The following is a 16,291-nucleotide window of genomic DNA, read 5'->3' as shown; positions in this document are numbered from 1 at the left end:
ATATTTTCATTGTTAACGCAAGGTGGGTGGAATTCCAAAGAATTTCATTGAAGAAAAGCGTGTAAAGGGAATTAACATGCATAAAAAGGAGCAGACTGCACTAATTGGATGGAAAGGGATTCGGGAGAACCTTTGCTAAAAATACAAGCACCCGTTAGAAAATGGATGTATTTTTAAAAAGTGAACCGTAGAGCTGCCGAAATAATATATTCAAGCTATATTAGATTATGCTAAAGTTGAATAAGTTTAACAAAAATCATAGCACTACGTTTTCTCACTTAGCTTTCTACATTTGAAAAAGAACCACTTCTAATGCCACTTATCAACTCTCCGCCACAGTAATCGAATCACAATTATCACAACCCATTTTCATTTAATTATAACTTGAAAGTTGGCTAAACTTTTTGTTATGTTGGTCAAATCGCGTTTGTCACGTTTTAAAGAAGCAATCCAAACGTGGAAGGACAAATATTTATCCAGTCATTAGCGACGTTTCATTCGGTTACCTTTTGCGGTTCCAAACACTTCACTTCACCCACTAGCACTAAAACTGAAACAAAACCCGGAGCTGCACTAAAAAAAACTATTTTTAATCTCAAGATTATACAAATTTTACAAACTCATAAAAGGATTTAAGAATAAATCAAACTAGAACGGAGCTGTGAGAGACTTCTTTCCCGAAACAAAAGCAAGGATTATTTTTCTCACTGTTTTGCTGCGACGTTTATAGCGATGCGAACAACAATTTGTCCCAAAGAACTTTCAACGGGCAAACTTTTTGGCGCGGTTTTCGAGAGAAGTTTGGGTTTGGGAGAGTGTCGACAACAACTAACAAGAACCGCAAACAAGCAGACCGACTATGAGTCGTTGGAGCCGCGATGAAGTGCGACGACCCACCGCCATCGCCATCTCCAACGCCACCAACAAACTGAACAAACCAGCCCGCACATTTTGCTAAATCAATTTGCAGTGCTAAATGTTTAAAATACAGTATAATGACGTTCGGTTTTCGGGTCTGGCAATCTGCTGTCGCTTGTGTGGCTAAGTCGATCCATGCCCGGGCTAACCTGGCTTATTAGCAGGCTTGGAATGCGTTGGATTATGGCCAACAATTCAAATGTACACATAATTCACACCGATAGTCGACAGTCAACAATTTAAAGCAGTGCTGTTCGCATTAGCAAATATATATAACTAGCTACGAGCACATAGCAAGGGCTTTAAAACGTTTTGATATTCCGAATAATCTCTTTATTCGGTGATGAAGTTAAATATATGTACTATTTTGAATAACATCATCATGTTTTTTTGTTATTATTTGCAAGCCAGCTTTTACATTTAGCTAGAAATAAGACAACATTGTACATCCAACGCAAACGTGCTGTTACACGCACAACGTGGCGTATGCGTGATTTACACAAAGCCACCGAACATTTCAGCTGCCCAATGCCCAAGAACGGCAGCTCTAATGAGGATTTTATGGCATCACGTGTATGGGGAATTTACCTTAAAGCTACTAGGGGACTTGGGCTGTATTTCTTTCTTGAAATGACTTAAATCAAACGATCGAAATGTCAGGCCCAGAGGCTATTAAATTTACTAACCGACCGAGGCACAAATCGTTGCTGGAGTGCCATCATTTTTTAGGCGTATCATTGGCGCTCTGTTTGTTTATCTCTCGTTTGCCTGCCTGGCTGCCTGTTTGTTTATTGTTGTTTGCCAACCGTTGATGCCAAGTGCAGAGTGAAAAAGCAAAGCAAGAAAAACGGGCTACAAAAATGCAATTAAAATCGTTTCATGTGACAATTCAGTTACTATCCCTGTAACCACCCTGCAACCTCCCTGTCTCCCTTCACCCTGTTGACCGTGTTTGCTTGGCTTTGGCCTAGCCTGTTAATGGTCGGATGGCTTTCTCTTTTCGCAATGGCCCTTGCAGGTGAACCCAATATCCTATTGCACTGCACTGCCAGGCACAATGATGAATAGTTAGGCGGAAGATGGAGATGTGCGACGGACAAGCGATAACTGTTAACTGCTTCACTGAGTGCACAGTAAGATGAAACAAAAGGTCAGGGGTCGAATGGATGGAAAGAAGTACAGGACTAATGACACTTTTTCATTGGGAAACTGTCTTAAATAAGTGATCTTTCAATGCGAAGCGTAGAAACAACGAATGCCATTTAAGTTCAGTTGGAGCATCAGTACTCTACAGATTCAGTGAAAGTCATTCAAGTGAAGATTACCAAATGCCTAATGGTAAATATAACTTGGTCTTACCTAAGCAAGGTATTTGAACAAGTCCTAAGCAAGCAGCTTAAAAGTTGTCTACGTTTTCTGGCCGTATTTGGTATCCCTCGATCCAAAACTTGACCGTTTCCCACAGAGAACCACATAGTTTTTGGATAAGTACGCCTCCCAGAGCGAATATAAATACACCCTAGCCGAGCTGCTGAAGCAATTATCTTGCAAATTTCCTGCTCAAGATGCAGGCAAACTACCGACACGCAAGAACTACATGCATATCCAACCCCCAACACTCCGTGAGTGTGAGGAATGTGAGGATGTGAGCCGGAAGGAGCCCCCGGGGAGCCATTGCCATGGAGCAGCAACAAAGCAACTGAAAGTACAACTTGAGACAAAATTAAATGGGATGCCGGGCAGAAAACAAAAACCTCCATTAAATTTGCATTAAAATATTCAATTTGGAGCGAGGAACAGGGCTGGGCTGTGGCTGTATGCCATGCCAGCAGTAGTGCGGAAGGTAGCAGCCAAACCAGGACAAGCTCATTTGCACATTCAACAAGGAGTTGCTTCTGCGGCCAGCCCCAACCCCCCCTCCCCTTGCCAAGCCCCCACGAACCTCCTCCTTTGCTCCTTGAGAGCTTCAAAGGATGGCGCCCAACGGTTGACACGATGGCAACTTTCAGAAGATGACACATGCTGCTCAGCTGGCTGCTGGCTTTCCGTCTCGTCCTTTCCCCCAATCCTAGTTGGATCCTGTCTGCAGCGCCTTCTTTTATGCTTTAATTATTTGCAGCATGCAAAGTTAAGCTCTCTCACATACACACACACCGCGCACACACACCGCACACACTGGCAAACATTGGGCAAGGTATTAAGTTGTAAATATGTAAAAGTGTTCGCAGCTGCCGAGAGTTCCTCATTCATTCTGCGCTCTTCCCTTTCATACCCAGTGCTCGAGAAGTCTGCGGGTATATTGACAACTCGGCCGATAGCAGTAATAATAAAATGTATTGTAGTGAACTTGAATTATTTGTATAGCAATCTATAGTGAAAAAAGTATATAAGTTAACATATGGAATCTTAAAAATAGAAATGCATTCAAAATCTACACAACAGTGAAGAGCTTTTGCGAATAGGATATCGCTCCATCGAATAAAGTGTTTCCATATATTCCACGTTCTATTTTAAAAGAAAAACTGTTTTCCATTCCTTTCTGTGCGTTGCGTATGTCAAAAATGAATTACATTGCACGCTGCAGCTCGCTTTCCGCATCTGTGTGCGTGTCAGACTGTGTGTGTGTGTGTGTGTGTCTGCATATTTAAGTGCGCCACAAAGTATGCAGCAAAGTACAACAAACAGCTGTGCGGTCTGGTTACTTTTCGGATTTGGATGTGTTTTCCCACCCAGCACACACTACGTCAAAAAACAGGCTCAGCAGCCTACACAGCAACCAATTTAATTAATTTGTATGCGATACTTTAAGATGCTTTATAGCATTTCCTTTTGAAAGGCCAATGCTAAAATGCAACAAAGGGGTGCAATATCCATCATATTTCGAGAGAACATGCCAAATAATCCAATTATTTGAAAGTGACTCTCAAGAATAGAATATTTTTCGAAACATGTATCCTAATTCCCATACACAAACTGCCGCACAGGCGGAGAGCCATTTAGTTAGTGGTTCGTTGGCTGCTGTCGAGTGCTTAGTTTTAAATCCGATACAATTTACTTAAAGCCTGAGCCATAAATCTAGTACATCCGCCACACACACACACACAAAAACACATACATAAACGTGGAGAGAAACAGATGGAAGATGAGGGAAAGAGATAAAAAATATACGAACTGCAGATGAACAGTCTTTGGATTCCAGTTTAGAGCTCAAGGATGCCTGGGAAAGCATTTTGTGCACTTTTAATTGAGTGCACCTAGGTTTTAAGGAAATAATAAATACAAAAGTCTCTTGTTTCTTGCCTGTGTATATACATTTATTTTGAAATGTAATTAATTGAGCTTGGGCACAACAAAGATGAACAAAGATCGCTTGTGCAGCGATTGCCATTTCAATTACTTAGATAAGTAGATGCCACAGATACATTTCAATAATAGGTATGTTTGAAAGCACCGAATTTACTAACTGACAAAATAAGCTGGGAATATAGATAATATTTATAAACAGTTGAATTGAAGCTGTGTTTAATAGGTTGCTATGTATATCGATTTTGAAATCATTCTAATGACCATCCATCCCCTTAGAGCATTTTACAAATTGGCTGTTCTATGTGCAAATGTCAGATGCGCAAATCCTCTGCCATCAATTTCATTCACTCAGTCAATCACGCACAATGCAATTGAAGTGATTGTACGAAAACGGTGCCACGCCCCCCCTCCCAATCACTTAGCGCCCACGAGGGAGGGGGTGGGGTAATTGAACACACTTGTTGCCGGGCAACATTTAATCAAATCAATTTTTCTCTTTTACACATGCTACAAATGTTGCTAGCCAATCGCCCGAATTCCTGCTCGGCCATTTCGACTATGCAAATCCATTGTGACAGGTCGCAGGGGGGCGAGGGGGTGGAAGCGAGAGGGGAAGATAGCGAAAAAAAAATCTAATTGAATTTAGTTTACGGCAGTTTTTCGGCCCTTGGCCAAGCAATCCCCAAACGGCTATTCCCGCTCCCTCAAAAGCCGAAAGCTGAAAATTGGAACAACCGAAAAGCGCAACGCACAGGGGGCGTGGTTGGGGGCGGTGGGGTGTTTGGCTACGAGGGGTGGTTGGGTGGTTGGGGGGATGATGTGGGTTTGATATAGTGCCAAGCAATGCCAGGGCAGCGATGTCGAGGCATCCATAGAAATGCCAAGTTGCATTATCCGGATGGTTTGGCGGGGGGTCGGGATTGGGATTGGGATTGGCGCCTTTGTCTGGCATTTTCGTTAACAGCACGGCGGGCTGAAGGCCATCCCACCACCCACCACCAACTATCGTCCCTCTCCCCCCGTTGCAAGAACACGGCTGAATGACGACGCAAATAATTGAATGGGCGATCAATAGGTGAACAAGTCCGGGGCAAGCCAAGCTGAGTTCAAAACGCGCCCCAGCCGAGGTGGTTAATTGAATTAGCCAAGCTGCAGTGGCCTGAATAGAGTTCAGCTCACCGTGGACGCCCATCTGAGATTTGCTAATGAATGCAGTTCGCTGCTCTGCTCTTCTGCTCTTTTTCACTGAGGTCCTTAAGCGGAGTGCTTAAAACTTGGTGTAGCTGGAATTACTTGAAGAGCAATCGCCTAAATAGTTGCAGAACTCATCTCCTTTAGGCCACTTCATCGTGTCACCTGCCCACAACTTACTGCCACTCATTGCAGATAATCCAATCTCAAGCACACAATTTGCATGCACACTTGCCATGCAATTTATTATGCGACTCCGGACAACAAGAGGACACTCAAAGGATGTGGTTACCACAGGTGAGTTAATAACGTGCGAATGGCCTGAGCTACAGATCCCCTTGGGCGATGTTTAAATAAATCCATAGTGCAATTACCGCCAAGCCAGGAAAATCGGAGAAACTTCAATGTCAGCCAGCGAGCAACTATTAACCCGTGATTGCAGCACCCAAACCCAAGCCCAACCCCATGGCAAAAGCAATTCAATATACTTCGATAGCATTTCAAATCCAATCAAATCGAAACTGGCATCAATTTTTCATGGCAAAGCGGAGCCGGAGGGAATCTCCGACAGCAATGAAAAATTATGAGCCATGCGGCAGTAACAGATACTCGCACAACAACCGGGGAAATGCGGGGAAAGGAAACAGAAAATGACTGCGACCCTTTCCCTGCGACTCTTCCTCTCGAAGTCAACAAAAGAAGCTTCTGAATCCATTTAACGTCGATTCCACAGCTGAAGCCAAGTGGTCATTGATGCGTTAAATAAAAAGTTCAACTAAATATTTTTCAAAGCTAGAAAACAAAGCAGCTACGTGCAGCAGATGGAGAGTCGCTGTTTGGGGCAAGGTGGGCGATGTGGGACGTTACTTTGCGGGTCTCAGCGCTGAAAGTAATGCAAAGTTTGCACACGAGCCACGGCGAAAAACCCCAGAAGTTGGGGCAGACCAAGGAACTCGAGCAAATAAGCAATAAGACAACAACTAACAAGTGAGAAGTCTGCTGGAAGTCGGGGTATTTGTCTTTGGGGATACCCTGGAATTTAATCCGAATTCACCTAGTTACCATTAGGTAATCTACAAAATATATTTACCCCGCTTACTGGTATTGATCATTATGAAAATCACGAATTTGGTTACCCCAAACTGAAACCCTCTGTGTATTAAGAGCCTCCCATAGGCAGCCATTTACAGGGTAACGGTGGCCCTGCCACCCAGCATAATCCCCCCTCTGGCTTTGCCCCCTGTAGGTGACTCCATGGCAGCCTCCGATCCGGACCGGAATGCTCCCCGTGCCCGGGACACCGCTTGTCAGCTTCTATCCTTCGGCCAGGACACGTACACAAACATTTCATGGTTCAATAAATTTGCTGCCGAGCGTACCGGAAACTTTGCGAAAAATACATTGGGAAAATGCTCGGCGCTGCACTGGGTAAGGCTTGGAAATTATCTGTAGACCAGGACCTGCCTCCCACACACACACACAAACACAGACATAGACACGCACACACGAAGGAGGCACCTGCACACGAACACACACATGGAGGAGAAATAAAACTGCAGCTGTGTGCAAGCACCGCCTCGTATAATTTTGCAGCCGATTTTTTTCGCTTCCTTCCTATTCCCAGTTACAATCATTCCTTCTGCGCTATTTTTGCCATTTTTATTCGGTGCAATTTCTGGCTTTTTCCGCTCGCCATGTTCCATGTTCTGCCACGCCCCCTGATTATGTATTTTGGCCTACTTTGAAAGGCGTTGATGCTAAATTATGCTGCCATTTCTCACCCTATTGCCACCAGTCTGCAGCTCCAATCGCTTTGCGTGTGTGAGTTGGCTGGAGGGTGTGTGGGTGTTGGTGGATCCTTTTAATATGTGGCTCGAATAGCAATTAAAAATCCAGTTAAGCGGAAAACAGGCAAATTGAACATATTATGGCCAGGCGTAATTAATGGTTTTAATTGGAGCAAAACTAAAACGGAAGCGATAATCTCTGTTTTCTTTTCCGCACGGATTAAATTGTTTATTTGAAATGGAAGGCAATGAATATAATTAAACTGTTAGCCATTATAATTATTTATTGAAATTAAATTAATTCGAAAAACAACTCAGATAACTTTGTTAACGGAATTATAGCTTAAACCATTAAATTTACACCGCCGCAGTATTAAAGATAAGTTCACAAATTTCCATTAATATTTACGGCAGGAAAAGTTCTTTGTTTTCCCTTAAAAATGAAGAAACGAAGAGCCCTTTCTCTGGTCATTCAACATTTATCGAGAAAAGCACACGATTGTTTGCTTTGCCCCGAAGACGAGGTCATTAAATATTTTATTATTACATTTTCTAATAGTTGGTTTGGAGGAGCAAAGGAAATACGCCACGAAATGTCGCCATTCGAGTCGGTGGTTGTAAAATTTAATTTATCAAACTTCTGCTACACTGAACTCGCTGCAGAGCGAGAGCGAGATAGACGCAGCGAAGAAAGAGACACCGCACCGGAAACCGGATGGAGGGAGCAAATTCTGTGCCTGCACTTCCGCTTATAGTTGCATTTGTGGACGATGCGGTTCGTGGCTGGAAATCCAGCCACCATGTCGCGTGTGTTATTTATAATGCGACAGGACCAACTGAGCAGCGCACGAGTTTATTAGCCAGTGCGATTTACGAGCTGACACAATTTTAGGACCTATCCACGTTGGGATTTTATGTGCGCCGCACTTTGATGGGGCAAAATGTGTGCAGTCGGCCGGAAGGGGGGGCATATTTATGTGATTTGATTTGTGATTTCATTTGTGAAACAGCGGTGATGCTAATCTAGGCAAATGGAAGTCCGCAAACGTACAAATAGGTGCGGCTAGCTATGATTGATTACATGTATTAAGTTGTAAGCCAAACGAGTGCAAAGAACCACTTATCTATTAGCTTGGCATTTATATTAGCATTTATTCGTTATAGCTTAGGTATGCCTAAGTATTTATCTCATCTCTAAACTATCCCCAATTAAAGCCCAGTCATAAGGAATGCTATTCAAAATCTAAGTATGAAAACTTCCTCAACCCTTCCGAAAGCAATGCCCTTCTTCATCATCTCCCCGCAGAAGCTCTGTGGAGGGCCTGTAACTAATGCACGCCAATTTTGAATACAGAAAATCGAACTTTGAAGTGGACGCCTCGCTGCCTCGCTGCCACGCCCCACATTGCGTTACTTTCACCGGGGGGGCGTGGCTCAAGGGTGGTGCAAGTGGGGCAGGGATCTGCGGGCGGAACTTGGCGTGCATTTCTATTTTGCTTGGTCGAAAAACTCTTGAAACTATTATCGATGAGGCGCCCGCTCAGTGGGTGGGCTATTGCCAAGTGGACGAGGGCGTCACTGACACCGACACTTTAAGAATTGCGTAACTAACCAGGATTTTATTGGAAAAAAACGGAAGATACTCCGTTTCAAGAGGATTACCTATGAATTCATAAATATAAAAACCATAATGTTAAACAAACTATAAATTATGACTTTTTTTCTGAGTGCAGAGGCCATTGAGCAACGCTGGCGATGCCAACGAACGCGTTTTGTGCGTGTTAAAGCACACAGGGAATATAAAAATGGAAAATATGAAAATATCCCATGGAAGAGAGAGGAAAAGGGCAGGGAAAGCGAAGGGCCTGCTGCCCACCCAGCACTTTACCACTTTTTTATGCCCGGCGATAAATTAAAATTTTTATTAACATACTTTCTACGGCGAGAAAATAGTGGCAGAAAACCAGGCGGAGGAGCAGGAGTCGCGCACCAAAAGCGTCAACTTGTCCGGCACTTGTCGGCGATGCCCTGCAAGGAGCAGATCGTGGATGAGGATGCGGATGGTGGATTCTTTATGACTTTTGCAAACGCACGCTGAAACTGACTGACCCCCACTCCCCCATTCCAGTTCCCATTCAGCTGAATCTGGAGCCCTCACAATTATAATTCGTTGACGCAGGAGCAGCCGGAGCCCGGGAAATTGCAGTTTTTCATGGGCAACGACAGCGGGGGCGGTGGAAAATCGGGAGGGTTAGTTGGTCAGGACAGAGTCTGCAGCCTGCCGCATTATCTATGCATTATTGTGGCTCGGCCATTGGCCAGCTGCCGTCTCAGCAGAAAATAATATTATATTAAATTATGTATACGTTTTTCTCGGCAATTTCGTAGAGTGAACACTCCTCTTATCGTGTGTACGAGCTGCACAGAAGAGAATGCCGTTTAAACTATAAATTTTGAAGTATTAAGTTCCATCGGAAAAAACCCATATAAAATTTAAGAGAAATAGAAAAAATGTATTGTTTTAGTTAATGCCTGGCTATTTGCAAATTCCATTTCGGTGAGAATTTCACGAATCGAGCGTAGCTGCATAAAAAATGCCATTAAATATTATTCATTCATCACACAAAACCGACGAATATAAATGCGTCGCATTCGTGTTTAATTTTTTCACTCATTTAATGAATTATTGAATGCAGCATGCATAATTCCGTTCCCGTGCTTAAACGTGAACCATGCGAAATGGAAAAGCCCACGTGAGAGCCCATGCCCAAAGGACCTCGTCGGGATATCCTTCAAATGGCACGTAGGCAAATATCCCTTTCCCATGGACTCGTGTCCAATGTCCAATGCATTGGAATGCAAATGTTTTCCACCATAATTGAGGCGCGACAAATGCGAATTGTCAGCGAATGTGATTGCGTTTCGATGGGTTGTTCGAGGAGTTTCCTCAACAGAGGTAAAACAACACGTATTTAATGCACATGCAATTCAATCATTCAATTTAGCATGCAAACACAAAAATGATGTGTTCAATTTAATCAAATAGCAATGAGGACATGCAGTTTTTCAAAGTGGTTTTTAAATTGATAAAATAATAAGAAAAAACGGCCCATAATTGCAGTGGTGCTTCAAAAAATTAATGCACGCACGTAAAACAATTACAGCGCAGTAAATTGCAACTGCAGGCAGCAGCAGCGAAGTCGAAATGGAAATCGAACAATTGTCGCACATTAACCACAGATGCGTTTGGATCGTCAAGGATGGGCTGGAATTATAAGTGGGTGGATTGGTGGGTGGTGCCGGAAAAGTGATTGCATGCAGTGAGCCCCGGATGAATGCCAGATTCGGTTCACTTGTTTCACATCGATAAGGAAATTTTCGCGTTAATACTTCCTCCGTGCTCTGAATTATAATCCTTTCAATCGTTAAGTAAGATCGTACTTTGTTTATGTGCGTAAGAAAAGTCATTTTACATTTAGCCTATCAATAGCATAGACTATATAATATAATATCGATATATGATTTCATTATCTGTTAACACAGACAATCCGGAAGTTAATAAATCTTCCCCGTTTGTAGACTGTGATCCGTCATAAAGTTTCATTATTAAATTCTCTTAATAAATAACTTTCTTTAATGGAGTCATTACGTCAAGCATAAAAGCAATTATATAGGATATAAAAAAATTAGTAGCTATCTGCACTTCGCTATAATGGTTCTTTTCTCATCTCTATAAAAGATTGTTGAAATTATTTCGAAAAATTCCATTACATCACCAAATAATAAAATTGCCAACGACATGAACCATCGATGACCACAGCGTTTACTGTGAAATTCATCGCATTAATAAATACGATGAAAGGGATTTTCATATTTTCCAGATACTTAAAACCGCTCAAGTGGAAAACAGCCACAGATAATTTCTTGTAAAAGCTGATATGAAAATGTTTATGGCGTAGGTCAGAGAGAAAAGAAAAGTCTGTAAATAAAAAGGAAATAATGCTACTATTTTTGTGAACCACATTTTTTACGTGCCTTCGTTATTTTAAAGCACTCGAATCTACAGGATTTTGAATGATTATTTAAGATTCAAGATTTCATCATATATTTGCTTTATTTTATAAAGCATCATTATTTATTTCTTTACTTCTTCTGATTCTTAGTCTCACTTAATATCCTTTTTGAAGGTATATTTAGAGAGAATATGCAAGACCTTCAATGATCAGAAGCTTAAAGGTCACGATCTAGTCTGACATTTTCACACCAACATTGCCAAGGTCGTTCACCAGCCCGAGGCACTTTTCCCGGAATTTTCTTGTTAGCTTCAAGCTTTGCCTTTTATTGCCAGCAATTCTATTGTCTTTTATGTCAACTCACCAGACACAAGAGTTGATGAATTCTGTCGCTTCGCAGGATGGGCGACTTTAGAAGGCACACACACAGACACAGGCACAGGCACAGGACACACACACAGTTGAAGCAAACGAGCCTGTTTGTGTTGGTGTGTTGTATTGGTGTACGTATTGGTGTGTTTATTTCGCTGCGCGCCAAAAAGTATGCAATGCGAACTGTGAGTCTAGTGTTGCGGCTCTGTGATTCGGTTTCCGACTGACGATGGTCTGAGGGCTGGGTTCTTGATGGCCGATGGCTGATGGTTGGTAATGTGATTAGTGGGCCCGTCTATCGATGCTAGTGCGCTACTGTGTGCGGGTATATTTTAATTTAATTATGTCGCTCTCGTTTCAATTACGAAAACCGCTCGCAGCGAAGACACGCACTAATAAACAAAGGCCAGCAATAACAGAATAACGAAAAAGTAAGCGACGGCTGCTACCGCCGACCAAGAGAAAACTAAAGGAAAGCAAAATGTGTCCAATGAGTGCGACCAAAGGCAAGACCAACCAGCGAACGTGTTCCTCCTCTCCCTTTCCGCTCTCGCGTTCTCTCTCTCTCTGTCTCTCGCTCTGTCTGTCTGTCCGGCTTTTCGCTGCTCTCGGGCTTTTCCGCTGATGAAAATGCTGGCAATCGAATGCAACTGCCTCCCACAAGCGACTGAATGCGTTGCATACGCCAAGGCGCACGGCGAGTGCCCGTGGAACGAGTGGGAGTGGAACGCTCCCGGACTTGAGTGAGTTTCGAGTGAGTGCAAGGTGCACTTTCGAGTGGCGGGGAACGAGTGGAACGGCTGTGCAACACCTGTGCCAAGGGGGGCGATGAATGTGGTGGGTAGCCCTATTCTTTCTTTATCGCCACCAAAACGGGCAGTCAACATTTTAATTGGGTTTGTCCAACTTACGGCACACAATTCAATTGAACCGCTCCCCCGACGACCGGAGCTCATTAAGCTGGAGGGTTGGAACTATTTCGGTGGGCCATAAACTCGTAACGATTGCCTTGGGTAGTTGCAGCTCCTGAATTTACCTTGGATTCATTTCTTTAAAAAGGTCTATTGCTTTTATCCGCTTTTTATTAGGTGCATTACAAAATATTTTCAAAACGAAGCGTCGTTGAACTTTCTCTGATGGACTGCATACTTCTACATTAAAAATACATATGTGATAGCTGTTCTAACCAAAACATTGAAAAAAAACCTTAAAAATAAAAGCCAATTAAATTTTTTAAGCCATGAAGCTTAAGTATTGATATATATTAATAGATTTAGGATTGCTACAGAGCTTCTAAGCTAAAACGTTATAAAGTAACCTATATAAAGGACATAGGATAGAAACCAATGATAGGAACACCCATAAACGCCCTATCAGAGTTCAACATAATTATAATTTGTGTCCCTCGTGGCACGTTGACATTAACAGGGCATCTGGGGCACCATCAACAGCCGACACAGAAACACTTTTACTGGCTGCACTTTGTGAAATGGATCTCTCGCCGGCATTACCTGAAAGCGCTCCCAAAAGATGCCCTTCTCGCTCCGTCTGCTGTCATCAGGCGTGGAGATGATGACGCAGCTTAAGGGCGGCTCTGCAACTAGCTCCACAGCAAGACCCCACCTCCTACCTCCAAACAGCAATCCCGGCCAGATTCCCCTGACAATGACTGGCACTCGTTCACGGACTCCGGAGCTGACTTCTCCGCCGCCAGCAGGTGTTTCCATTAACATCGGGACAATAAAGGCAACGCACGCACTGCAATATGCAACAGTTGCAGACACGCAGGAAAAGCGCTGGAAATGGGAAATGTGGGTGGCTGTGGATGGTGGGTGCTGAAACGCACATTTGTAAGTAGTTGTGTAATCTATCCATGAACGTCGCTTCCGCCGTGCATTTTATATGCTCAACGCATCGTTTGGCCGGCGCAAATTGAGTTTCGTTGTCGTTGCTGCCGCTGAAATATCTGCTCTCAGATGGATGGCTAGACGGATGGATAGATAAACGGATGGATGGATAGATAGATAGATGTCTGGATGAATGCCTCGGATATATCCCTTTTCCGCGTGATACCAACGCAGCCATCGATTGGGAACGAAGTTGGGTGCTCATCCACTTTGCGGCTTTAGGCGAGCACGAGCATCAAGCCAATTAAAACTTTTGGCCCATCAACCTAATTAACAAAATGCCAAAATTATGCGACTATCATCGGAAAGCGATAGGCATGCAGATAACAAAATCAATACTAAATATGATGTCAAGAAAGGAGTTTCTAATTACTAAGCTATAAATTACATTAATATCTTATTGTACACGTTTTAAGAACCATTAACCTATTCGTACCATATGGTAAACGCTTTAAAATGCCTTTAGTTGCGGATTGTTATTTCGTTACGAGTGTTACCCAGAAGTTTAAATCTAAAATCAGTCCGTTTTGAAGATCGGAACCAACAGGTTATACTTACATAGTAATATGTTGAAGTATTACCTTTCATACGCCATTCTCGCCTGGACTTCTTGGGAGGTTCTTGCCAACAAGACAAACACTCCGCAAGGCAGGACTGCGTCGACCAATCCGCTGTTAATCGATCAAGTGGCCTTATATCAGCAACAATGGTTCGCATACAACGCCGTGAAGGAAAATGAACTCCAAGAGAAAGTTGCGAGGATCGAAAGGACGATAGAAGGACGATTGATGGTCCTGCAAAAGAAGCTGAACCTCACAGTGCATGATCTACAGGACACATTGGAAAAGCAGCGCGAGGACACTCTGGAAAAACTGCGAATCTCGAGCAGGATCATCCCGGAGAAGTTTAAGAAAATTGGCAATAGGTGGTATTTCTTTGAGAACAATGACACACAGAATTGGTTTTCTGCTTTCAACACCTGCCGTCGAAAGGGCGGTCACCTGGCCACCATCTACAATGGGAAGGAGCTGGATGAGGTATTCGCTCATGCACCGCCCGGTGCCTATTGGATAGATATCAATAGTGCATATAGTAAGGGCCACTACACTTCAACGCTCACTGGCAAAAAGCCACCGTTCTTCAGATGGAACGATGAAAAGACTGAAAATATCAAATACAATGAGTGCGTTACTGTATACACCCTTAAAATGTTCACTCCAGACTGTTACAGAAAGTTTTCGTTCCTTTGCCAAGCCGAGCAGTGGGAACTATGAGTGTGCATTCCAAAAAACTAAGCAAGTTACTTTCATTTCGGCTCGGCCATTGGCCAGCTGCCGTCTCAGAAGAAAATAATATTATATTAAATTATGTATACGTTTTTCTCGGCAATTTCGTAGAGTGAACACTCACTCCTCTTATCGTGTGTACGAGCTGCACAGAAGAGAATGCCGTTTAAACTATAAATACTAAGTTCTATCGGAAAAAACCCATTTAAAATTAAAGAAAAATAGAAAAGAAAGAAATTGTATTGTTTTTAGTTAATTTGCAAATTCCATTTCGGTGAGAATTTCACGAATCGAGCGTCGTTGTCGTTGCTGCCGCTGAAATATCTGCTCTCGGACGGATGGCTAGACGGATGGATAGATAAACGAATGGATGGATAGATAGATAGATGTCTGGATGAATGCCTCGGATATATCCCTTTTCCGCGTGATACCAACACAGCCATCGATTGGGAATGAAGTTGGGTGCTCATCCACTTTGCGGCTTTAGGCGAGCACGTGCATCAAGCCAATCAAAACTTTTGGCCCATCAACCTAATTAACAAAATGCCAAAATTATGCTTTCATTAAAGAGCGATATCATTAAAAGATTTCTGAATTGGTAAGCTATAAATTATATATATATCTTATTGTACACGTTTTAAGAACCATTAAATAGTTTTGAACGCTTTAAAATGCCTTTAGTTGCGGATTGTTATTTCGTTAAGGGTGTGACACAGCAGTTGATATCCAGAAACAGTTCGTTTTGAAGATCGGAACCAACAGGTTATACGTAATATGTTGAAGTATTACCTTTCATGCGCCCTTCTCGCCTGGACTTCTTGGGAGGTTCTTGCCAACAAGACGAGCACTCCGCAAAGCCGGACTGCGTCGGCGAATCCGCTGTTAATCGATCAAGTGGCTTTGTATCAGCAACAATGGTTCGCATACAACGCCGTGAAGGAAAATGAGCTCCAAGAGAAAGTGGCGAGGATCGAAAGGACGATAGAAGGACGATTGATGGTCTTGCAAAAGAAGATGAACCTCACAGTGCATGATCTACAGGCCACATTGGAAAAGCAGCGCGAGGATACTCTGGAGAAACTGCGAATCTCGCGCAGGATCATCCCGGAGAAGTTTAAGAAAATTGGCAATAGGTGGTATTTCTTTGAGAACAATGAACAGAATTGGTTTTCTGCTTTCAACACCTGCCGTCGAAAGGGCGGTCACCTGGCCACCATCTACAATGGGAAGGAGCTGGATGAGGTATTCGCTCATGCACTGCCCGGTGCCTATTGGATAGATATCAATAGTGCATATAGTAAGGGCCAGTACACTTCAACGCTCACTGGCAGAGAGCCACCGTACTTCAGATGGAACAATAAAAAAAAGTCTGAAAAGATCGGTTACAATAAGTGCGTTACTGTATACACCCGTAAAATGTTCACTGAAGACTGTTACAGTAAGTATTTCTTCCTTTGCCAAGCCGAGCAGTGGGAACTATGAGCACAACTATGCACATTCCAAAAAACTAA

General features: G+C 43.0%; 3 protein-coding genes across 3 annotated transcripts in view; 2 read left to right on the top strand and 1 right to left on the bottom strand.

The window, feature by feature from the left end:
- LOC122618027 (guanine nucleotide-binding protein subunit gamma-e) overlaps positions 1–11,892 on the bottom strand; it is a 35,481-nt gene extending 23,589 nt beyond the window's left edge. Inside the window, exon 1 of the mRNA XM_043794147.1 lies at positions 11,580–11,892. The gene's annotated coding sequence lies outside the window, so the exon portion shown is untranslated. The remainder of the gene's footprint in view (positions 1–11,579) is intronic.
- Positions 11,893–14,021: 2,129 nt separating this feature from the next.
- Positions 14,022–15,017, top strand: LOC122618011 (accessory gland protein Acp29AB-like). Its single transcript, XM_043794136.1, has one exon. The coding sequence runs from the start codon at positions 14,061–14,063 to the stop codon at positions 14,766–14,768; it is 708 nt and encodes a 235-aa protein (XP_043650071.1). The 5' UTR covers positions 14,022–14,060; the 3' UTR covers positions 14,769–15,017.
- Positions 15,018–15,554: 537 nt separating this feature from the next.
- On the top strand, positions 15,555–16,262 carry LOC122611961 (accessory gland protein Acp29AB). Its single transcript, XM_043785399.1, has one exon. It carries the CDS (start codon positions 15,555–15,557, stop codon positions 16,260–16,262), a length of 708 nt encoding a protein of 235 aa, XP_043641334.1.
- Positions 16,263–16,291: the final 29 nt, after the last annotated feature.

The sequence above is a fragment of the Drosophila teissieri genome, chromosome 2L (genome assembly GCF_016746235.2).
Source record: "Drosophila teissieri strain GT53w chromosome 2L, Prin_Dtei_1.1, whole genome shotgun sequence".
Lineage (NCBI taxonomy): Eukaryota > Metazoa > Arthropoda > Insecta > Diptera > Drosophilidae > Drosophila > Drosophila teissieri.
This window is presented reverse-complemented; position numbering and strand designations above follow the sequence as displayed.